The 24,958-nt window shown below is 45.3% G+C and overlaps 1 protein-coding gene across 1 annotated transcript in view; it reads left to right on the forward strand.

Annotated features, from left to right (window-relative positions):
• The window catches only part of MDGA2 (MAM domain containing glycosylphosphatidylinositol anchor 2), a 330,656-nt gene that overhangs the window by 102,232 nt on the left and 203,466 nt on the right, over positions 1 to 24,958 (forward strand). Inside the window, exon 3 of the mRNA XM_010001201.1 lies at positions 21,684 to 21,858. Within this exon, the coding sequence (XP_009999503.1) occupies positions 21,684 to 21,858 (175 nt within the window). The remainder of the gene's footprint in view (positions 1 to 21,683; positions 21,859 to 24,958) is intronic.

Genomic DNA, 24,958 nt, shown 5'->3' on the forward strand with positions numbered 1-24,958 from the left:
CTTCAACCAAAAATTCTCATCAAAAAAGCAACTGCACAGCTGTTTTTTTTTTTTTTTTTTGTAAAAATCTCTATTTTCCCACCTGGGATTCAGTATGGAAAATGGGTTTCTCTTCATTTTACCTGTTTATAGGTTTTCTTTGTCAGCCAGCACCCTGCTCTGCTCTCCTGCTTGCTCAGGTGTTGCAGCTTTCTGGGGCTCCAAGTATTTGTTGCAGATGAATTGCCTGAGAGCAGGGGATGGTTCTGGTGGTCTCAGGTGATTCTGCAGTGAAACACAGGAGGCTTGGCAGGACTAAGTTTGAACATTAGCCTTTTTACTACGTTCTTATTAAATTTCCCTTCCATTTTAGTGCTTCAGAAAGTAAAAAAAATAAGAAGAAAACAAAGCCTTAGACACATAAACTTTTGGCATTGCCATATTTAAGCTTTGGCATGCAACTCTGTGCAAGATGTAGCCCTCACTCAATGCCCTGTGAAATTTGGCTTCCCTTTAAGAAGGCTGCCTTGGATCTCACCAGTGTTTGTGTTGGTTTTATCAATGGGGCTGCTGGGAAATGTACCCACTGGGGTCAGGCTGGAGATTGCTGAATCTACACAAACCCCAAGCTGATGCTCACTGCTTCCAGCTGCCTCTTCCCTGCCAATACCTTCTCCTGGGCACTTTAAATACAGACACTGAAAGACATTTTGCTTTTTTTAATACATTCTGCTTCATGGGCCTGGTTCTTTAGCAGGGGAGGTCTGCAGGGTGCTTCTGTTGTCACCAAGAGGCAGTGGATGGATGGAAGAGATTATATGGAATATATTTTTAAGCCTTCTTTTTCATGTGCACTAGAGGAGGTTTAGATTGGATCTTGGGAACAATTTCTTTCCCAAAGGGCTGTCAGGCCCTGGCCCAGGCTGCCCAGGGCAGGGGGGGAGTCCCCATCCCTGGAGGGGTTTCAAAGCCTGTAGATGTGGTGCTGAGGGACATGGGGCAGTGGTGGCCTTGGCAGGGCTGGGGGAATGGTGGGACTTGCTGATCTTAAAGGTCTATTCCAACCTCAATGATTCTATCATTCTCTATGTACATTCCTTATTTTCTGCAGTAAACTTGAGTCTTGGCCAACTGCTGTCCTGTGCTGCTCCCAGGGCTTCAGTGGGAACTGGCTAAGGCCAGCAGGACTTCTCACCTGAAAAAAGGGCTCCTAGGAATGTCACCCCAGTGTGGCAGTGGCTCACAGAGTGGGACTGGGTTGTTAGCAGGAGTGGAGCACACCTGCAGGGATGCCAAGAGGAGGAGGGATGCCTGCTTTCTGCATGTTCTGTTGCCTTGTGTCTCTGCTTTGGCCATGGCAGTGATGACACTGCAGCTAAATAGGATCCCAGCTCACACGTGTGTCCCCATCTCATGGAGACCAGAGGTGAAGTTTGACCTTCAAGTCTTCCCAAACATTGTGCTGGTTCATTAATGGAGCATCTGCTTTGTTCCTGCTCAGTGAGGTGTGGGAGCCAGGCAGCACTGCCCAAGTAAAAAGATCATTTAACCCCCAGGTCTGCTGCTAGTGACAAGCTTTATTTAGTGTCCTTAAAGCAAATTGTGGAAGTACTTTCTGCAAACCTTCAGGTTTGGGAGGAGCATTTAAGAGTGGGTGCAGATGCTCAAGCAGAAAGTCCCCTTCCTGATTCACAAGCTGAGCTGGGTAATTGAGCACCTTGATAGCTGGGGGCTTTGGAGCTGCAGCTAATTACACCTTCAAAATTAAAATATCTTTAAAATCATGCACTGTACTTAACAAAGAATTTTTACTTGTTTTGGGAGCTAATTAGCTGTATTCACCTGCTTTTCTGATTCAGAGCTCACAGTAGGTCTCTACAACTGCTGAGAGGCAATTTGAAAGCCAAGTACCTAATGGTTAGTAGAGGAAACTCTCCTGTGGACTTTCCTCCTCTGGGTGCTCTTATGGGTCTCAGCCAGATGTCTGGCATGTGCCAGACCTAGTGATAGGCTGGAGAAGATTCCAGCACTACAGGATGGGTCAGCTTAAGAAGCTGAGCCTAGAGGAGGACCCAACTTCTGGAGCTGCCCTCTGCCTGTCTGTAAAGGACATCACGGCTTGTCTGATGGCTGTGCTGTCATTGCCTTCATGCAGGCTTAAAAGGAGCACAGGGTTGCCTACAAGTGAGGCTCAGGCCACTGCTGTGAATTGCTGTGAATGGATGTGGTCCTCAGGGAGTCTCCAAAGGCTCCTCTAAGTGTTCTGCCACCCCAAGCACTGACCACCTTTCTCCTCCACCCTCACTGTCCCATGGACCATCCCCCAGGAGAGGAGATCTTTCTGATGCTCTGCCACAGCCTCCTGCTCCCTGGGACTGCTGCTACCAGCACAGTGGCTGCCTGGTTTTCCTTCCTACCACGTTAGAAGTTCCCCTGGGTTATAAAGCAAGAGGCAAACGGCTCTATTTTAGGTTTCAGATGTTTTCTTCTCCTTTGTTTTGCAAGCTGGCTCATGAATATCCCAGGTTTGTACCCAGGACACAGTTACACATCATACTCCTTGGATGACTGCACGGGAGCACTTGTAGGTCCAGAAACTCTTCCTGGGGAAGAGGGCATGGCTGAGACCCCTGGTGCAGGTGGGCCTTTCTGTGGGAGAGAGACTGGGCTGCTCCAGGGCAGCCCTAGCTGCTCCTGCCACCTGTGTGCTCAGTGTTATTTTACACTCCTCATGGACACAAGGAGTTAGGAGGAGGATAGTAGTGATGGGGTGTCAGACTGAGCTAGGTGGGACCTCCTCATTCCTCCCTGGAGTGGAAGAGGCAAAGAGAAAGAGCCTGTTATGGGGTTTCTCTCTGAAGTTTGTGCTCACACCAAGGCTGGTGGGGCTGGTGTGGGTGAGCACAGGGGGTGCCAGGCCTCTCTGCTGCCTGGGGAGCTTCCTCATGGCAGCCTGTGGGGCTGGAGGCTGCCCTGGTGGGCAGCTGCTGCAGGGGGAAGCTTGGGAGGAGGAAGGAATGGTTTGGGTTTTTATCTCTTTCATGTCAGGGCTCCCACCTGCTTTACCAAAGTGCATGCTCAGGGGGAACCCAAGGTGTTCACAGGGGTGGCTGCACTTTCAGCCTGGAACCTGCTTTGAAACTTTAAAGTTGTTTTGAGGTCTAATCAGTACCAGTGAGGCCTTTGGGGAAAATAACATAAAGCTACAGTAATTATTGCCAGGGAAGAGAATGCCAAACCTTTGCTCACTGTTGATGCCCAGAGCTTAGCCTCACTCCTCATTATCCAGAAAACCCTGAGCACCCCAAACCTGCATGCCCACATGTTACCTGTGCAGTGAAAGCCTCTGCTGTGTCACTGCTGCTCAGCATTGGCAGCATTCTTACACACTGCACTCACCACCTCATCTATTAAACCTGCCATTAGTTGCCATAGTAACTAATTTTCCTTGATTAAGTTTTTAAGATGCCACATCCCTGCTCAGATGAGGCTACTGTGGGTGGGCAAGTGCAGCCCTTTTCTTCCTGAATTGCTGCTTTCAGGATTGTGCCCAGAGGCTGGTTTGGATTTTTGAAAGAGTTCTGCAGAGCTGCTTGGGCATGAGAGTGATGTGAGGGGTCCTTCCCTGTCTGTGGGGTCTGAGCTGAGCCCGGGGCCATGTCAGGCTCACTGGAGTTGCTTTGTGTCCCACAGGGGGAGGGGCTGCAGGACACCCTTGGGATCCATTTGTTTTCCAGATGTCAGCCCAGAAACTGAGTGTTGTGCTGTACCAGCCTGTCAGCTCAACAAGAGTTGGGTAAGGATGTACCAAGGCCTCTTATCCCAAATAATCTTAGGATCATTTTGGTGGGAAATGATCTTTAAGATCATCAAGTCCAACCCTTCCCCCAGCCCTGCCAAGGCCACCACTGCCCCATGTCCCTCAGAACCACATCTACAGGCTTTGAAACCCCTCCAGGGATGGGGACTCCCCCCTGCCCTGGGCAGCCTGGGCCAGGGCCTGACAGCCCTTTGGGGAAGAAATTGTTCCCAATACCCAACCTAAACCTCCGCTGGCACAACTTGAGGTCATTTCCTCTTGTTCCTGGGGAGCAGAGCCCAACCCCCCTGGCTCCAACCTCCTCTCAGCAGCTGCAGAGCCAGCAGGTCTCCCCTCACCTCCTTGTCTCCAGGCTGGACACCCCCAGCTCCCTCAGCTGCTCCTGTCACAAATTTTATGTTCTGAGGTGCAAAATGTGCTGAGCAGAGGTTGGGTGATGAGTCCTCATCTAGTTTCTCTGCTGTGGCTGTAGGGTGGCAATGGGGACAGGTGTGGCAGGGCTCTCTGTCCTCACTGGGATGGCTCAGTTCTCCCTGGCAGGTGATGAGGTCCCCACATCTGTTCCCCTGCCCTGACCAACCTCCAGGAGCAGAGAAGGCAGCAGCTTCTGCTGACACACGTAGTCCAGCCCCCTGCCAGTGTTGTGCTCTCTGCTCTGGGATTTGGGCTGTGCCCCCTGATGAGCACTGAGCCTTTCATCTACAGAACCACAGCAGGTGCCACCCCCTCACATCCTTCTGCCACCCCTTCTCCTGTGCAGCCCTACTGGGCCGTGTCATTTCATCCTTTCCCAGCCAAGGGGCTGAGATGTGCCCTGGTGGTTGAGTGTGCAGAGCCTGGCAGAGAGCTTGGCTCTCCAGCAAAGCAATGCATGGGAGGATCAGCACTTGGAAGACCCAGAATTTTCTCCCTGGCTTTGTGTTGCTGTGTTTTCTTCCCACTTGTGGGAGTGGAGTGCTGTGTTGATGGCCACTCTGTCAACAAGCAGCTGCTCCCCTGGCAGCTGAGAGCCTGCTGAGAGATACCTTCTGCTTCCTGAGCTTGGTGCTGAACACCCTGAGCAGAGCCAGGGCAGCTGCTCCTCAAGGGCATGGTGGCCCTGGGGCCATTACCCTGCCTCTTGGGAATTTGGGTGGTGTAAGGGGCTGGTTCTCCCTTGGCTGGGGGGGACTGGTGGTGATGGTGTTACCCCATCCCACAGATAGAGAAAGAAGTTAACTCTGATTTGCAAATCTTCTTGGTTGGATTAAAGTGAAATGACACTCGAGGTCCATATTAAAACATTCACTTCAATTAAAACTATAGAAGGAGTTACTCATAAAGACTGATAAATTGTGCAGCCAGAGCATATATAATAATCAATCTTAAAGGCTGATATTTTGGTTATAGAAGTCATGATACTTATTATAGAATCACAGAATGGTTGGAATTGGAAGGGACCTTAAGCATTGTCAGTTCTAACCCCATTGCATGGGCAGGGACACCTCCCACTGGACCAGGCTGCTCAAATATATATGTTCTAGTTGTGCAACCTGGAAAAAAAACACAGTAGGCCTTGTGTTCCTCTGATGATTTTAGGAAGAAAAAAAGGGGAGAGAGAGAATATGAGAAGAGTTAGAGAGAGAGAGACATCCCCAGTCCTGGATCCAGAATTGGGCCAGCCAGTGTGGGAGGGTTGATGTTAGTGAAGCTCCCAAAGCCCAACATCACAGGTCCTCCTTTTAGAGGCTTGTTTCCCTTAAGCTGCTGTTTTGCAACAATTAGTAAGTGTGGTTGAGATAATGTCATGATTGAGCAACTGGAGTGAACCTCCACCTTCTCCACTGTTATCTCTATCTGCAGGCATTCCCTTGGAGTGCAGTCCAGGTTTTGTCCCAGGGCTCAAGATGGTGTTGGGGCACAACAGGCCCTGAGGGTCTGTCCCTTACAGGTGCTGAGCAGGCTCACCCTCTGCCACCTTGGTGGGACCAGCAAGGAGCTGAGCACACAGCATGTCCTACAGAGATGGAGGCTGGCAGGGGATGTTCTCAATGTGGGCTCAATGCTGGAGTCCCCCCTGGATAATCCACATCAGGACTGGCTGGGGTTAGCAGGGCTGGCCCCTTCTCAGCCTGCATTGGGGCAGCTCTTGTCCAGGCATGTGGGACTTATATTGCAGAAGAAGGAATTGTTTCAGTTTAATTATCATCTGGTGCTGATTGGGACTTTAATAAACAACCAAAAGAAGCAATAGGCAAGATAGGAAAGCAGTGATATCAGTGGGGGGAGAGCCTTGTGTTGCCTGCCATCTGATTTGTTTGGTTTGGGTTGGTTTTTTTTTTCCCCTTTCCAAAGCAAACATGCTGCACTTGGTGGTGAGGCCTGGGTGGGATGGATGAGGCATCACCAGCAACTTCAAGTGGGGTGGGATGTCTGTGTTCCCCAAACAAATGCACAGTCTCTTCAGAGAAGCAGAAAGGAGCAAAGTTTTCAAATGAGACAGAAGGTTGAAAAGGGAGAATATACATGGGTGGGTAAAGGGCTGGCACCTTTGTCCTGCTCAGGACAAACCATGATGCTTGAGAGACTGAAAGGTCATTCCAGCCCAGTGTGTAGCCCGAGTCAGCAGCAAATTTGCTTGACCATCTAAGTTTGCATTTAGAAGCACCAGCAGGGAAGGAAACAGAAAAGACAAAGACCACTTCTTTCACTTACGTATTGGGGAGTTTTTTTCCTGTCTCAAATGAGTGGTGGGAATAAACCAAACTTCTAGAGTTGAATAGGTTTTTGGTGGGTCCCAGCATGTTTGAAGAGCTGCAGAGTGGTCAGGTGCACAAGGGTCTCAGTCCCAAGAAGCCTGGTGCAACTCCAAGAGTCTCTTACTTGTCTTTCAATTTTGTCCCTCAGTCAGGATGTTGTGATTTCTGTCATGGGCTTTATTTTTTTTTTGCTACTGAACACTTATTTCTCTTGTCAGAGGTTTGCAGTGAGCACTGGATGTGTCTGCAGTGCTCTGCAGAGGTGGGGATTCAGGTGCTGTACCTGAAGAAAACATCAAATGAACTGTTCATAACCTCAACAGCAAAAATGCCTTGTACATTTTAATAATGTAGTTCTTTTAATGCTGAAGAATGCTAGAAACACACTCTTTGTAGCTAAATGTGAGCTTTATTGAGTCCAACTTCTATGAAAGGGTTTTCCAGTATAAAATGCAGGCTCGTTTAGTCATGAGTCAGGCTGGATTTTGTCAGGTGCTCACTGAAGATTTGTAAAGTCTTCCCATGAGCTGAGGAATGTTGTATGAAGTCATCCTCAATTTTCCTAGCAAGGGTACAATTCCTGTGGTCAGGATCTGCAGAATGCCATAGGAAAACAGCTGCTCCAGGGGAAGGAACCACCCTCCCACAAATTGCTTTCCTTGGCCACATCAGCACTTAATGAGAATTCCTCTCAAATAAAATAGAAAATGTAGCACCCACTTTGCCTCAGATGAGCCTCATGTTTCCCTCACACCTGATAGAAGAGAACATCACGTGGGGTTTTTGTTTTCTTTTTTTCTGAAATGTTGCTTTTTATGTTTTAATGGATGGAGAGCCAGAAAATGTCACATTTTCCTTGGAATGCTGCTGAGGTGAAGGCAAGATTCTGTACTGAAGCACTAGAGGAGGCTGCACTAACCACACTGAAGAATTAAGCTGGTGTGTATTTTAAATAGTGATGGTGTTTCCATCATGTGCCATGATTCTGTGTGTTGATGGAGATACCTCCCAGCTTGGCCAGGAGTGTTTCTGTTGGGGCTGGAAGGAGAGAGGAGTGAAGCACCATGTGGAGCACATCAGCTGCCCATCAACTCCAGATGCTCATGGACTGGGGTCTTGCAATGCTCAGGGGTACCCTGATGTGCCATGGTGGTTGGAAAGCTGCCTTTACTTGCTTCTGGACCTCCTTTATGGATATTTTCAGTAAATTTAATTTTGTCTTAATGCTGCTTTATGTTGTCCCCATGCTAAGCATTGCCTGGCCTCAGCTGGGAGCATGAGGCAGGAGTAAGAGCAGGCAGAGGTGGTGGGAGGTCCACAGGAGCTCAGACCCAGCTCTTTCTGTTGATTGTGGAATCCATGGTGAAGGTTTTAATATTTGGACTTTCCAAAAAGCAACACAGGAGAAAACAAACCACAAAAGAACCCATTTCACTCAAAATCTGTTTTGGACCTCAAGTCCTTGCCTAGTGACAATCCAATACTGAAAACTCCTGGTTAACCTGTAACTAATAAAAGGGCTTGGTGGAGTTGTCTTTATTAGGTGGGAGTTGTGCAGCCTCTTCTCCACCCTGCCATGGACCAGAGACCTTTTTGGGCAGCAGTAATGAGGAAGGTACAGCACCCTTTCCTATTAAAATGTAATCCTGTCTTGAGTGACATCATTTTGATATGGTAGCTGAGGTTTATCCTCCAAAGAGCCCACAGAATATTTAGTGGCTATTTCACTGAACTAAGTGTAAAGCTTCACCTTATCCTCTGCAGGAAGCTGGACTAAAAGGCACCTGCTTTGATAAAGAAATTAAACTCCTTGGGTGTTTGATTCTGAGTAATTGTCCAGTCATATCTTGCTGCTTCTCCTGGTTCCCTGTCTCTCAATAAGTAATATGTTTGCAGGTTTCTGAACAGGGCTTGGAAGTGGTGTTGGAAAGAGGTCAGCTTAAATCAAGATAAATGCAACATCAGGGCAAGTGAAGTGTGTATTTCAGTCACACTCTCTCAGTTGAGAATATTGAGCCTCACCTTGCTCAAGCATCAGGAATCAGCAAAATAAGACTATCATGTGGAGCTGGAAATGACTTCCAGGTTGGTGGTTTTTAGCATCCTAGTTTCATATTGACCTTTGTGGGAGCTTAAAAGCTGCCAGAAATCCCTGGCAGAAAGTTTCCAGTGAGCACAGAGCATGAATCTCCTGTGATCAAAGGAAAGCAGCAAAGCCTCCTGGTTTGCTGAAGTGTGGGCACTTCTCTGGATGGATCACACCTTTCTTCTCCTGTTCCCCTGGACCTTCTCCCCACACTGTGCTCTGCAGTCTTTGGTTTCTGTCTGTGCATTGTCAGCTTTTGGTTTCCTTTTTGCAGATGACCTTTACAAGGGAGGACATTGGAGGTAGGACATGGGCTGAAAGCTGGAGAAGCAGCTCTGGGATCCTGCAGGAGGGCCTGTTGTTCTGTGGATGTCAAACATACTAGTCTGATAAGCAAAAATGTAGAGGAAGGTTTGGGGATGAGGCCTCTTGCTGTGAGGTCTTCCTTGTGGAGAAAGAATGTATTTGATGAGTAAAGAGATAATTTAGTCACCTGGGAAATGAGCAGCCTGTGCAGATCTGCTGTGGCTGGAGGCACATTCTGGTAGGGAAGTACATTCTGAAGTCCTGAGGTACATGCTGGTAGCTGGTTTGTGAAGAGACCTCCTAAAAAAGATGCTTTTTATGGAGCAGACTAGGGAATCATTCCCAGTGCCATAAACATTTTGAAAGACATGTTCTCCTACATCTGTGAGTAAAACCTCAGAGCAGGGAGCTCCTCCTCCACTTCCAACAGCAGCAAGAAGTGTTCATGGAAACCCCGTGTGTTTTGCTGCCCATTTGAGTTCTTTTCTAATAAATGATATGGGTTAGATCCAGAAGTCCAAGCATATGTTAGTGACTCTGAGGTGAGAGTACAAACTTGATACTGGTGCCTTCTATGCTTGACTCCTGTTTGTGTTTAGAGCTGATGTCCTTCAAGGGGCAATTTATCTAAACCCAGCATGCACTGGTAGGTCTGTCATTGAACATTAGAGGCTTGTTTGGTCTTCAGAGCCTTTTTCTTATATCCCACTAAATTCAGGAGGCAGAAGAAAGATGGTTCAGTAGCATGTTGTGGTTCTACATGCTGGGAACTTACTGTTTTCCATGTTTGTTCTTGAGGACAGTGCTTGCACAGCACTAAATTGGTGGCACCTGGAGGATCAGGAGCTTTACCCTCAGCTATGAAGGCAGGCTCTGGAGACAGTTGCTTTTGCATTTTGAAGAGAGAAAGGCTGCTCACAAAACCCCCTCTGTCTGACCTGTCTGCTGATGATAGAGTTGGAACAAAGTGGGTTGTTTCTGGTCTGACACCCTCAGTGATCCTTCTGTGTGTTTTTATTCTCTGTGCTGCTACCTTGTAGATAAAGTTATTTCATCAGCCAAGCTCCTGCAGCCTCTGGCAGCTGGGAGTGGCTGTTTTGGGCAGTGCTGGCTTTATTCTTGCTGCCATCCACCTGAACACTTGGATCTGGATGCTCTGCAGGGCACGAGGGAGCTCATCAGGCTGGGAGAGCCACGTGCCTTTGGCTGAAGGTTGCTCAGTGGTTTGGACTGGTCCCCAAGCCCTGCTGAGGAGCTCTTGTCATGGTGATGGTTGTGTTAGGCTTCCCCTCCACCCCCCAGCCCTTGGAGGCAGCTCAGGCCCGTGTGGGTTTGTTTGTTTGTTTTGGTTTATAGACTGTTCTGCATGTTGGAAAAGGCAAAAAAAATTAAAAATAAGAGGAGAAGCTGAACTTTAAATAAGCTGAACTATTTAATCTGTGGGTAAATGTTTGCCTTCCCAGGCAAAAGCAATTGAAAAGAGGACTCAACTGTTGCTGCCCTAATTTATCTGGTGTGTGCTGGTGTTTGTTCTGGTTCTGTACTACAGATGCTGAAATAAAGCTAAACAGCTCAGAAAAATGTCACTGCCCTGATCAGGATGGTTGGCTGTAGCTCAAAAGCACAAGGAGCTTTAAACCCCTTTACCAGGGTGCAACAGCATCTTCCATGAGGACAAACAGGAACATCTTGTGTGTTGGGTTGGTTTTTGGGTGGGTTTTTGGTGTTTTGTGGGGTTTTTTTCTGTGTTATATTTTCAATGTGGGCTGTTATTCTTCTGTGTAACAGCAAGTGCATAATTGGACACAAAACAGTATTTCCCAGGTGATTCTTATCTATTTAATTTTTTTACAGAAAAAAAATGCTGCACAGAGTGACTCTTTGCTACTTAGTTTTGAGTGCTTTGACTTGTTCTACCCTTGCTTGAAAGGTATAACCTTGATATTGCCTTGATAGGTCCTTATAAATAATTACAGCAACATTATAGGCTGCATCCTCTTACTCTTGCAGATTTCAGGATCCAGGAGATAAAAATAACAAATGAGGTTTTTTTTCCCCCCTCCTTGTACATCTATCAATCAAAAAGATAAAGATATTTATGACTTGCACGTTTTAATGGTATAATTAGATATAATTACATGTTCAAAGTGATTACACATATGAACACTAATTACATAATTGAAGACAATTATGCTAACTAGGTAAATACATAATTAGCTAAAAATCTCTTGTAAAATCAAGGAAACTTGCACAACAGCCAAAGAAAATAAAATAACAATAAAAACTAAATAACCCTTTCAGTCTGAAAACTCCAGGAGCCAACCAGGCATGTAGAGATGGACAAGACCTGACCCTTTAACTTCTGGTGGGCTGAAGCTTAGTTCAGCTGCCTCTTCTATTTAGTTAATCCCTTTGGGGTGAGACACTGGAACAGGTTGCCCAGGAAAGCTGTGGCTGCCCCATCCCTGGCAGTGTTGAAGGGCAGGTTGGATGGGGCTTGGAGCAGCCTGGGCTGGTGGGAGGTGTCCCTGCCCATGCAGGGGGGTGGGACTGGATGAACTTTAAGGTCCTTCCAACCCAAACCAGTCTGGGTTTGTAAAAGCAAGGTGAAAATTAAAAAAGCCTTAGTTGTGTTTGGCTTGGTCTCTGGCAATGATTTTCTGATCCCTGAAGGATAACTTTTGGTGGTTTGGTGGAGTGTGGACTTTTTTGGGGTGAGGAGGGAGTTGTTTTGCCTTTATACTATGGTTTCTTAATAGAGACAGAAGGAAAGCTCAAAGCTACTTAGTTTGTTCCTATTTGAATGCAATAGTGCAACCTTAATATGCCAGGCAGAGGCTTATCTGGCTGTGTTGGCCTCCTGAAGCTGTGGGCTTGGAGACTCATTAAAGCCTCATCCCCAGCTCCTGCAAGGTTAAGGTTCAACAAATGCAGAGAGATGTCCAGTGCCTCAGCAAAGTCCCCAGTGTGTGGGGCTGGGTCCTTACTGTGTATCAGGCAATGCTGAATTAGTGGCTGTAGCTCCTCCTCCCTGGACCATCAGCTTTTCCAGTTTATTCCCTGACTTGGAGGTATCTTAATTTCCTTTGGATATATCTCAGTTAATTGTGGCTTAATATTGCAATGATTTCCTTAGCTCTACAAGTCTTTAATCCTGTCCCTTAATCCTGTCTCGTGTTTCTAGTTGAAAGATGAACCAGCTGCTTTTTTTGTTGCTTTTTTTTTTCTTTTTATTTTCCCCTAATGTCTCTTTGCAGTGCTCTTGATATGTGAGAACTGGTCCCAGATCCCTTTCCTAGGCAGTCATGGGAGTCACTTCAGGGTGTGCCAGGAAAGCTCAACAAGACACAAATGATGCTATTAATTATTACTGGATTTTACATTACTTCTTGTTGGGTTTGGAATTGGAAAGAAGCTAAAATCTCCAAATCAGTAGGATTCAAACATGTGCCCCATTATTTTTCCCTGAGCAGGATCTTGCAGAACCCTTCTCAGCTGTGCCAGGTACAGGGCAGAAGAGAATCAGTCCTTTTCCAGTATAGTTTTAAGAGTGGTTAAGAGTTTCTCAGTGTCTGAAGGAGGCTTTGCCACTGCTTCTTGGGGTTGCCTGGACAAAAGATTGCATCTGATGACTGTGGTAACTAGGGATGGGGAGATTTCATTCTTGTGAGTGAATATTCTGTCTTTTGGAATCAGTTTAGAGCCCTGGACTTCATGTTGTCCTGTTGGTTAGTAATTTGTGACTGTAAGTTACACAACTTAATGTTGTATTTTGCAAGACAAAAGGCTTGTTGTTATTATCTTTATTAAAATATTTTTTAAAGTCTTTTTCTTAATACTTTCAGTGAATGTTTCTAATTTCTTCTGTTGCAAGAAATCATGGATTTGATGCAGGATCTGTGTCTTGTGCTCATGAGCTGCTGATCTTTTCTGACCTGAAGTTCTGTTGACAGTGTTTCCTACCAAGCTGCCCTCTCAGCTGGGCTGCCAACTCTCTTGTCAAGCTTCATTCCACTGTCCCTTTTCTCCCTGCTACCCCCCTTCCCAATTCTCCTACCTTTCAAGCAAAATAAAATGTAATTTCCTTTCTTTGCCATCACAGTTAAAACCAGTTACACCTTGGGATCTTGCTCTTGGTTTTAGCTCTATGAGGCTGTAGGGAGTAATTCAGCATGAAGGAGCATTGGAAGGGAGATAAAGCACAGCTAATGTTACCAGATCACTGAGATTTAGGGTTTAATTCAGAAGGATGTCTGGAAATAAGACAGATGGGCATCTTCAGTCCCAGGGAGATGCAACACAGGGTGTGCTGTAGGAGATGCTGAGGAGCTCCAATGTGAATGTGAAGGCAGAGCCTGGTGGTCACCAGGCTTCAATATTTAGAAGGGATTTTTCTCAGGGTCTCCTCATGCACCAGGTCTGCAAGCAGTGGAGTCTGAGGAGCAGCATGATTTTTCTGGATTACGTTTTATGAAGTTTTTAAAATGGGGACTAGTTTAAGTAAACAGACTGATATTGCATTGCAGGAAATCAATAACTGCAGTGCTATTTGCAGAAGACAATGTAGTGGAAAAAGAGCCATTTAAACCTGGCGTTTTATGATGTTCAGATAAGTGGATTCAATTTGTTCAAGCAGAGGTGGGCCAAGAACATGTCTGGGTTATTGCTGGAGTGCAGGGTGCAGAGCTGCTGCCTCTGCAGGTCTGAGCTTGGCTGAGGAGGAATCATGGAATCCCAGACTGGTTTGTGTGGGAAGGGACCTTAAAGCTCATCCAGTCCCAACCCCTTGCATGGGCAGGGACACCTCCCACCAGCCCAGGCTGCTCCAAGCCCCATCCAACCTGCCCTTCAACACTGCCAGGGATGGGGCAGCCACAGCTTCTCTGGGCAACCTGGGCCAGGCTCTCACCACCCTCACAGCAAAGAATTTCTTCCTCATGTCTGACCTCAATCTCCCCTCTTCCAGTTTTAAATTGTTGCCCCTTGTCCCATCCCTCCCTGCCCATGTCAAAAGTCCCTCCCCAGCTTTCCTGGAGTCCTTTCAGGCACTGGAAGGTGCTCTAGGATTACCCTGAGGGAAGGCACCACCTTTAGGAGCAAAGAATTAAGGATCCACAAAACGTGGCACTGGAGCTCTGGAAGGTATAAATGTGTTCTGGAAACAGAGTTGGGTTGTTTATTTTTTAGCCTTCATGCAGAAGGAACACAAGTGTGTTCTTCTTTCTGTGCCTGACTCATCCATACGAAGGGGATGCAGGTCTCTGCCTCGGAGCACTCACCATCAGCTCAGAAATGCTTTCCTTTGCAGTTCTATTTTCACCAGCCGTGCTGGCATCAGCAACTGCTGCTTTTGTTTCCTGATTTACAGCTCTGTCTATTTGTGACACTTGTCAGTCAGCTGAAAGGCTGCACGTCTGCCCCAAAACATCTCCCCTAACAATGGCTGCAGGAAGTTTGTGTTACTGAAAGACCAGAAGAGAAACGTTTTCTTCTGTCTTTACCAGTTTACTCATTGTAAGGCTCTGGCAGCATTTTGGGTGTGCTCTGTAACACTGGCTCTCTTGAACACTGTTTCTGGCAGGGATCTTGCAGGGGGGTGAAATGGCTAGAGCTGGAGAGAATGAGAAGCAGAAGCAAAACCTGAAAGGATTGATGAAAACAGGGTGATGAATTTTAAACTGCTTGGATTTCAAGATGGCTTTGTCACTTTGAAAAACACTATCCTGTTATGAAGAGTGGAAAGCATGAATTTTAAACTGCTTTGATTTCAAGATGGCTTTGTCTCTTTGAAAAACACTATCCTGTTATGAAGAGTGACTGCGAAGTAAGAAAATCCTATTTGGCAGCTGCTTTTTCCTCTCTGTTTAGTCTCCAGTCTTCTGAGTTTAATGATGGACACATTTTATGCCTTTTTGCTCCTGAGGGAGACGAGGAGCTCTGGGAACAAGGGGAGCTGCTGGCTTCTGGTTTCCTGCTGCTGCTTCTGCTGTGCTGAACAACAGCTCCTCAGGCCTGTCTTCTCTTCCATCACCCTCCCAGATCTCCATCCCTAAGCTGAATGAAAGCATCACCCTTGGCAGCCAGGGCTGGGGATGGTGCCCCCCTGGGGTGGTATGGATGTGGGTAAAACAGCACTTTGAAAGGTTCTGCAGGGAAGACCAACAACCATGTATGGCACTTGTCTTCCAAAAGTGGGCCAGGAAGAGTTCTTGAGGGTAAGGATGGGCTTTTATGTCTTTGGACCCTGGGGATGGTGTGTTGGTTGCAGAAGAGCTGGTGGTGGAAATCTGGAAGCAGGCGATGGTTTGGGCTGTAGAGCTGGTTCCTGGGGCTGAGCACAAGGAGACCCTACATCCCTGGCTCTGTGGTGAAACTTCCAGCACTCCTGCATTGGATTCAGTGAAGCATCCTGGGGAGATGTTTTGCATAAACATCTTAGGCTGAGCAAAAGGAAAGTGATTTCTAGTCCATTTTATCACTGCCTTAACTTTGCCTTTTATGTTGAGAATTGATCCACGATGGAATTTTGGTCCCTCGTGTATTTTAAAGATATTGATTTCTTTTCTCTGATTTTTCAGTTGATACTGCAACTTTGCTGAGCTTATCACTTGCAGTCTTGTTTCTACTATTTTAATCAGTACTGTGGCTTTTCTCTATACCCAGTTCTTCAACATATTCCTGGGGTGTCACCCTCAGGGTGGGAATGTTGCCTTAGACTTTGTTCCAAGGGCCATTCTAGAAGCTTCAGGTACAATGTAAAACTCCTAATCAACATGTTACAAAATGTCTTGTAGCTTACAAATAGCTTACAAATAGCTTACAAAGCTATTTAAGAACTGCAGTGAATGACTTTCCATGCATTTCTGAGGATGTGTTTATGACTCTGGTGGTTTAACATGGCATTCCAAAACTGGAAGGCCACCATGAAAATTAATAAGCAGGAATTCAAAGGGTGCTACGTCTGCTTCAGTCAGTGCTTTATTATGTAGGTGAAAGGTTGTGCTTTATTTTGAAGTAAATAAATGCTGCTGAATAATAATTTAAAAAATAATTCTAAGAGGATCATAAAAACACACTGTTCATAGATGTTGGTGTTATTGTATGAAACACACTTGATAATTTAGTTGATGGACAGTAAATAATTTCTCAGCAGGGTGCATGACCACACTTTTTAATTTCTTTCTCTTTATTTATTATTTTTTTAAAAAGGGTATTTCTTACTGGTTATTTTTTGGGTTCATTGTCTATCAGAGCAGCATATGGCTTCCCTGGCCCAAAAAGGGTATTTTGTGTAGTATGTCCCCAGGGTTTATTGTGAAGGCAGCAAGTGGTTCTTGCTGTAGGTGGCTGCTGCCCCAGCCACTGCTTCCCTGCCATGAAAATCAAAAATCTCATGGAAAAAAAAATTTGAAGGGATTCTTTTTGGAAGAGGGGTGGTTGTTTTGTGTAAGGAGGCTTTTTGCAGAGGCTTTGATGGCTTTGGGCATGAAGAGATGTTCCAACACATCCTGGTGAAGTTGTGCAAAGACTTCTGCAGCTGTTTGCACACAAAGGAGGACTTCATGGAGTAAGAAAAAAAAATGGTCAAACCCTCATTTTTCACCAATAAGAAAGAAAAGGTTCTATTGCAAAATGGCTTGAGGGTTTGTTTTCTTTTTCAGGGGTGGTTAGTTGTAGTAATTGTTTTGACAGTTGGACTTGGTGATCTTAGAGGTCTTTTCCCACTGTGGCGATTCTGTGAAACAAGCAAAATTATTTGTGTTCAGAGTGAAGATGTTTTTATGTTTATTGTCTTTGATCAAGATGGCATTGAAACCAGAAGTATTTCATTTCTACAATGTCAAAGTTGGGTACTTTTCTTTTCCTGCTGCTCTCTTTTTGGGTGTGAGAAGTTGTCACTGTTTGACTCAGGTCTGACAGCAAAGCTCTCGATCCCCTCCCTCTCCCACCCAGGGAGGGAAGGAGAGAAAAAGAGAGAGACTTGGCTGGCTTGAAAACTCAACTACACATCTTTAATTAAACACTAAAGAGAAAAGAAAATATATACAATTATGTTGAGATATGTGTAAAAGCCTCTGACCTGTCCAAACCAGGACAGAAGTTTGTTAAACAGAAAAGCCAAGCAAAATGGATTGAGATTGGTTTTTAATCTGCATTTTTAGTCTACAAATGTAAAACCTGTGACTCCTGATGGAGTTGCAGGAAAGCTCAGAGAGAAACTGAAGCTGTGGGATGAAATATGACTGTGTGTCTCAGGGCTTGTGCTTAAGCCAATAAAATGCTGCTGAGGATATTGATGGTTTGAGAGTTTATGGGTATCTATGAATCAGCCAAGTACCCAGGTCAGGGCATGACTGGATGGATCGTCAGTTACTAATTTTTTTAAGCTGAGTAATTTTTAATAGAATGGTTCATAAATAATTTTTAACTTCTACAAGAAAAAAAGCAATAAATAGAGGAGATTATTTCTAAATAAAGACCATAATTAGATGGCAGAGCAATGACCATACATGGGTGGGATTCCCAAATGCATCAGAGTAACAGAGAATACTTTGGGAAGTTGTATCCATAGAAGGCAGTGAGTGGATCCCTGTGTGATGGGTTAGTCCCCTTTGTGCAGGATGGGATGTGCAGATGGAACTCTGAGTTAAAACTTTGCATTACAAGCAAGGCTGGCTTGACTTGCTGGTGGAGCAGGATTTGTGTGCTTCCCTGTGATCCAGGGTCTGAGCAGAACGTGGAGCATGTGGTGCTGCTTCTGCACTAGGGGCTGGGAGGGTCCAAACAGGGGCAGAGTAGGAGTAGAAAACACTGATAAAATGCATCTGGGTGAGCATTTGTTTTGTGACAAATTCTTTGAAAATACTGCAGTATCTGAACTGTGTATATATACCATGTTATACGTTTTTTAGTTTGTATTTGGTTTGGGGGGGTTTGTTTTCATTTGTTGGTGGTGGTGGTTTGGTTTTGTTTCTTTCTTCATAGAATAGAATCATAGAATAGTTTGGGGTGGAAGAGACCTTAGAGATCATCTAGATCTTCATGGGCAGGGACACCTCCCACCAGCCCAGGTTGCTCCAAGCCCCATCCAACCTGCCCTTCAACACGGCCAGGGATGGGGCAGCCACAGCTTCCCTGGGCAACCTGGGCCAGGCTCTCACCACCCTCACAGCAAAGAGTTTCCTCCTAATGTCTCACCTAAATCTCCCCTCTTCCAGTTTCAATCCATCCCCCTCATCCCATCCCTCCCTGCCCTTGTCCCAAGTCCCTCCCCAGCTTTCCTGGAGCCCCTTCAGGCACTGGAAGGTGCTCTCAGGTCTCCCTGGAGCCTTCTCTTCTCCAGGCTGAACACCCCAACTCTCCCAGCCTGGCTCCAGAGCAGAGCTGCTCCAGCCCTGGGATCATCCTCATGGCCTCCTCTAGACTCCCTTCAGAAGCTCTGTGTCCTTTCTTATGTTGAGGGTTCCAGAACTGGGCACCATCATTTCTAGCCTGATACCTGGTACAGTGTCCCATGAGCCCCATGGTCCCCCTTTGCCACTGCTCCCCATGGCAAAAATGGGATCATGTGCTGGGGCAGCAGCTGCTCTGAAGGTCTCTGTGTTGGGCAGTAGTGAGTTCTTGTCCATCAGAGCCATGAGATGCTCCATCTCTAAGGATGGATTTGATGATCTAAGTCTCTTCAAAGTCATTTGAGGTCACCCAAAAGCATGGGCTGGAGCTGACAGTGGGTGAAACTGCTGAGAACCTCTCTGAAGAGGTTTACAGCCTCAGACATCTGGCTTTCCTGTGCCAAATTTTTTGATGACTGCATTAGCATCACGTTCTGGAGTCATCTTTCTTCACAGCATGATCAATACATGACAATGCAATATTGATGAATGTGTTGCTGGGTGTTTGTTGAGTTAAAGCAAAGGTAAATAATGAACTGAAGTTAAATCAGACCAGTGAGTTTCCTGGAGGATATTTTTAAAGAGAGAATCTAGTTGACAATATTCCTTTTTCTCCTTGAGGATCTTCACATAACCTACAAAATGAGCTGATTTGTAGAAATTGCTGATTTTTACAGTGGGAGGTGTCCCTGCCTATGCAAGGTGGTTGGATCTAGATGATCTTTCAGGTCCCTTCCAACCCAAACCATTCTATCACTCTATATGCATCTTTTTAAAAGCTGAAAAGTCTACTTTTGCAGGCAGCCAAACAGCATCCCTTAGGATTCCTTATAATCAAGAGAAGATGGAGACATCAACATCAAGATGCAGTGGAGAGGAAAGCTTTTGCATTCATAACAATTATAAAGCACTGACAGTGTCTAAAGAAACTTTACTATATATTTTTTTTGGTGTAAGTGCTGTAACTTTAGCAGTTAGATGATGCTGATAATACTCATAACATGTTGTTAAAGTTATATGTTCACTGGGCAGGGCAGGCTGCCTTGTACTGGGAGCTTTGTGTGGGAGAGGAAGGGGATTTGGAAGTTGTGCTGTTGGCTTTTGTTACCAGTTAAAAATCAGACAGAGCTGTTCTTACAATTCTGATTGCAGAAAGGGAGATGAAACATGCAAGAAATTCAGTGAGCATCTTAAATACTGTTCTAAAATACTTCTCAAACATTTGAAATACATGTGCCAGGGCAGGTTTAGATTGGATATTAGGAACAATTTCTTCCCCAAAGGGCTGTCAGGCCCTGGAATGGGGCAGGGGGGGAGTCCCCATCCCTGGAGGGGTTTCAAAGCCTGTAGATGTGGTGCTGAGGGACATGGGGCAGGGGTGGCCTTGGCAGGGCTGGGGGAAGGGTTGGGCTTGGTGATCTGAAAGGTCTTTTCCCACCAAAACAGTTCCATGATTCTACTCTCTGATGATCTTGTGTTCTGCAGCATGCAGAAGCTGAGCTTGTGTTCCAAAATTATCCTGCAGCACATTTATATGGATGTTTTAAAAAGCCCTGGAGCCAAGTGTTTGGAATAGAAGTGGAGACAGATTGGGGCTGGTAAATATAGCCATGCTGAGAGTGTCTCTCTCACGTGCAGACCCAGTGCTGGAGATGTGCTGTGTGGCATATTTGCTTCATCCCAGAGCAGCAGAACCGTGTGACAGTTACACAGGTCACCCAGCAAGAGGGCAAAGCCACTTGGGTTTATGAATTTAACAGGATAGAAAGAGATGAAATATTTTTGGGGTGTATTGTTTGTTGTAATTTCAGCCTCTGATTCCTGCTCTCATTTCAGAGGGGGGAGAATTTACATGGGCTACAGCTGGTCGTTATTTTTTCATTTTTGAGCCTTTTGTTGATCCTTCCTGCCCAGGAGATGTTCTCAATGAGAGGAAGGCTGAGCCTTGCAGGTTACTGGGATCCAGACCCCAGTTCTGGGTCAGGACTCGTAATAGGGGAGCTCAAGTGTCTCTCAACCTTGGTGGAATCATCTCCCTCCAGCCAAGGCAACCCTTAGGGCCAATTTGGTGTCCACCAAGGGCCACCCAACTCAGCCATGGGACCTTCCTTCATCTAGGAGAGGGCTGGAAGCACAGTGTGTCCCTCTCAGGCTTGGCTGATCGTGGAGACAGACACTTGTTAATGGTGGCCTAGCAGATCCCAACAGATTGGTGTCTAAATGCTGTTCTTTAAATCATGGCTTCACTGACTACTTCTGGGCAATCTTTGGGGACCACAGCCTTGGAACTATTAGCCAGGTTTTTATTATCCTGTGTCAGTATCATTTTTATCAATGACTGCAGAAGTTTTGAGTTTCATCTGGCATAGAACTAGTGGATAGGGTGGAGAAGCTACAGCTTTGGGAAGCTTCAGAAGAGACTCAAGTTTCCCATTTGTGGCCTCTATAGGCAAGAAAAACCTACCTTTTAAAAAAGCAGCTTTGGTCTGGAACTGGATGTTGCTTGTCCTGGTCATTGAATTGGTGTGAGCTGAAAGAGGAGGAGGTACCTGGGGAGTCTCTGGAGGTCTGGTGCATTTTATGAGGTAGCTTAGTCCACTGAGCCATCCAGGCAAGGGCTGGGGTCAACAAGGATGGGTTTTAGTCATGTGTGTGTCCATCTCTGTGCTGGTTGCAGTGGCCTCTTCCTGGCATTTTATGGCTTTGGAATTTAGAAGCTTATTTTTAAAAGTTTTCACTTTGGGAAAATAATTACCAGAGTAAAGAAATCTGTAATAACCAATAAATTACATTCAAAAAAACCAAACCCTCTACCTGAGGAAACAGATGTTACTGGTTTGTTGCAGTTTGAAGCAACTAATCATTGGACTCCTTCAAATTGGGTTGTGTTGCTGCTGAAAGAGAATCCAGCAGTTCTGAAGGTGCTTTCCCAATGTGCCCTTACCCTTCACAGATTTGACTTGAATGAAGCCTACCCATGTTCAGCACAGCTGCCTTTTCTGGTGAGCTCTGCTCATTGCCATTTCTGGGGACAGTTCCTGCAGCTGTTCCAGTTGTGTGTCACTGATGGTGCCTTGACTTGTTCTCCACACCTCTGCTCGTGGCATCTGGTTTTGATGGGCTGTTTCTATCAAAAGTAATAATTCCTAAGAGAGGGTAATGAATGCAAGATTGCTGTTCAGGAGCTCTTGGATGAAGTGTTTAATTGTAAGTGTGAGCCATTCAGTTTTCTGGAGAAGTTCCCAGAGTCCTCCAACTGAGAACCCTGTCTGCCGCGCACGTGGGTCTCGCTTGGTGAAGAGATCTGTGCTCTGCTCACTTGGACCTGCTTAAAGTAACAATCTTTTTTGGTGCTTGCTCAGATCAGGTGGACCAAAACAGCAGGAAGTGCCTCTGACAGATTTCAAGACTCGAGTGTCTTCAATGAAACCCTGAGGATATCCAACATCCAGAGACACCAAGGAGGACGCTACTACTGCAAGGCTGAGAACGGCTTGGGGTCACCAGCCATAAAGTCCATCAGAGTGGACGTGTACTGTAAGTAACCCCCTTGGAAGTTCTTACTGAGCTATTTATGAATCTCTTATAGTATCTGGAGTTGCTAAGAAGTGAGCAGCTCTTTGTGAAGACAGTGCTTTGGGGCAAATTCTGCCACTTTCGAGGGTATTTATGGTCAGAAGACTCGTGGCTGCTCCCAGTGAAGGCAGGTGGGGCTGCTCATGTATGGAAATGCCTTTTTAAAAATTGGCAATGCTTTGGTATGAAGGAGGAAGCTCAGGTGCAGCTCAGCCTGTTTACATATCAGGGGAAGACTTGTCTGCAGCTTGCATAGGGTGAGGATCTGGTAACCAGCACAGCCCTTCAGCTCTTCTGCTTGGGGCTGCACTTGCCCTCAAAACTGATATGGGTGCAAGTATAGATATTTTTTGATACTTTAATTGCTGCTGAATGTACTTATTTATTTAATGGCTATCTCTTCAAGTTCCTGTGATATGCAGTTTTAAAAGCTGCACTTGAAATGCTGGGTGGTGAAAACTGTGAAGTCTTAGGATTGCAGTGCTATTGGTTAGCAGAGCTGACAGAAGGAGAGGAAGCAGTTGAAAATGTCCTCATGCAATAAATGCAGAAAATGGAACTAAAAATAAAAAATAAACCCCAGCCTGGCTTGCACAGACTGCAGTGTCAGTGAGTGGGTTAGTCATGGCTCTCACTTGTGATCAGGTAGTTAATTGCTGTGGGATTAATGGTAAACTTTGCATCTGACTGTGAATTACATGACTCGGCAGTTGGGAAATGAGAAGACATCAATGCATCCAACAACTGTGGGTTTGTGTACACTTAAAGTGAAGAAAAAAACATTCAAAATCTGCCTGAAATGCTCCAAAGATAGAAAATCTTTACAATATAGATTTGGACACTCTATTCTAATGTAGGTAGTGTTGTGTAAATAAATATGTTTACATGCCATGGATGTAATTAAACAAATGGAGCTCGAAGTTAGTCCTTTTATTTCCTGTGTCCTTCAAAAGGAGACCTGACTGTCTTAGGGCTATACAAGCATTGTGCTTGTGTTTCCCAAAAAGTGCCCCCTCTCTTTCAGGTGAATCTCCAGATGTCTGTTGCTTTAGAGACCCAAGTGGTGACAGTTTTTGTGAGTCAGTTGTGGAGCTGGTGGAGGGGAACAACTGCCTTTCAGGGAATTTCCTTGCCTAGTGTGTGCACTTAGCTTCATGATGTGCTTAACGAGGCCTAACCTCCCGATGCTGAATTTGTAAATCCTTTATGAACAATAACTGAATTAGGAATTGATTGCTCATTAACGTGTTGGAGTCCAATAAACAAACAGGCAGCCTTAATGACTGCAGGGAAGCAACGATGTGATGAGCATCCCGTGTTCGGGATGGGGCTGGCCCGAGGGTCAAGCAGGGCACCTGGTCCTGGTGCAGGTCAGGGTCCCAGCACTCTGGTCGTGCTGGGGTTCAGGATGTTTCAGTGAACCCCAGAGTCCTCCACACACACGCTGCTGCTGGAAGTGCTCTGTAGGTCAGCCCTGTGTAGGGTGTTCAGTGACAGTCCCAAGAGCAAACGTTTACGTCGCTTCTTCTGGATGTCACTAAAGCACTTGTCTCTTCCCCCAGCATCACCCATTGGTTAGGTTTTCCTTAATCCTTCATTTTAGGCACAGCTAGGAAACTGGTGGTGGCAGGAAAAGCAGTCTCAAGACTGGGGTGCTGCATTGGCTGAACAGGAAAGGTTGAAAAATATTGCTTTGAAATTGGTTTGAAGTGTTGATTTTTCTTGTATTTCCTTGAGACCTCCTTCAGGAATGGGTCCTTTTCCTTGTATCATGACCCTTTTAGCTATTAATATGCATTCTCAGATTTGCTGTCTTCTGGGATTTATTATGGGTTTAATTTTGGGGTTTTTTTTGCATCATCTGCTGCTTCTTAATATACCTAAAATACAGATGATGTCTTTCTGGAACATGACAAACTTCAGGTTCCAGCTGTGATGAAATCCTAGGTGGTGTCCTGTTGTATTCAGGCTGATATTTCCTTGGGTATTTTCATCTGTTAATGATCAAATATTTGCAGGCAGACAGCACTGCTGCAGTAAGACTAAGGTGCCAGTGAAGATTTGATCTAACTGTGAAAAAGACAGGAAAAAAAAAAACCCTGCACTCCACAGAGATGCTCATAAGAAATAAAAATATTGGGAATTAAAATGGTCCTTTTGAAATAGCTTTTGTATCTTTTTTTTAGTTGAAGTTTTCTGTTTGTTGTGTATTTACTTCATAGATCATCTGCTGTTTGTGCCATGTTAAGAACTCTGGGCAGAACTGAGCAGGAACACTGGGGGCACCTGAGTTTTCTTGAACAATTGTCCATGAGATCCTTTTGCTCAAAATAAACCATAGGGATCACAAATACTCAGCCAGCATTTTTTTATCAAAATGTGTGTGTTTGTTTTTTTGTAGTGAGCAATGTATTTAGTAAAATGAAGTCAAGACTGTCATCTTACAGACTTAGGTAACTGTCCTGAAAACCTGTGCAAAGCAGATGGTGCTCCCTTTTGAAAGCAAAACTTTATTGTTAGAGGAAGGAAGAAATTGTTTCAATTTTTATTTATTTATTTTTTTTATGAAACCCTCAAATGCATTTAAGGAAACAAGTGAAATGTTTACCTTCCTGAAAAGCTGTATGGGTGAAAAATCAATTTGGAAGCATCTTGGCTTATAAAGCTAAAGAGAGAAAACTATTACAGTTGTGTTCTGTGTTAGTTTTGGATCAAGAACACCTGTGAAGAGCTAATTCAAATCTTCAGGCTCTAATTTAGAATTTGAAAAGGCAATATGTCTGTGTAGCTTGACAATGAAATACTGAAAAAAATCTACAGAAAGTGTTTGTTTCCTCATTTTTCTCCATTCCTGACTTGCTGGCTGGTTGGGAAGTTTTAATACCACCATTTGGATGGGAAATCTCAGTCTCCAGTAGTTTCCTGTTGTTCATTTTGTAGTTAGCTCAGGTATTCAGCAACCCTTGGACCCACATTTGTTGCTGCTGCAGTAATTAATTATGCACAGATAGAAGTGGTGACCAAGCCTGACTATTGGTCTGTGTGAGAGGAGAGGAGCAGG

Source organism: Chaetura pelagica, unplaced genomic scaffold (genome assembly GCF_000747805.2).
Source record: "Chaetura pelagica isolate M959 unplaced genomic scaffold, ChaPel_1.0 scaffold206, whole genome shotgun sequence".
NCBI classification, from domain to species: domain Eukaryota; kingdom Metazoa; phylum Chordata; class Aves; order Apodiformes; family Apodidae; genus Chaetura; species Chaetura pelagica.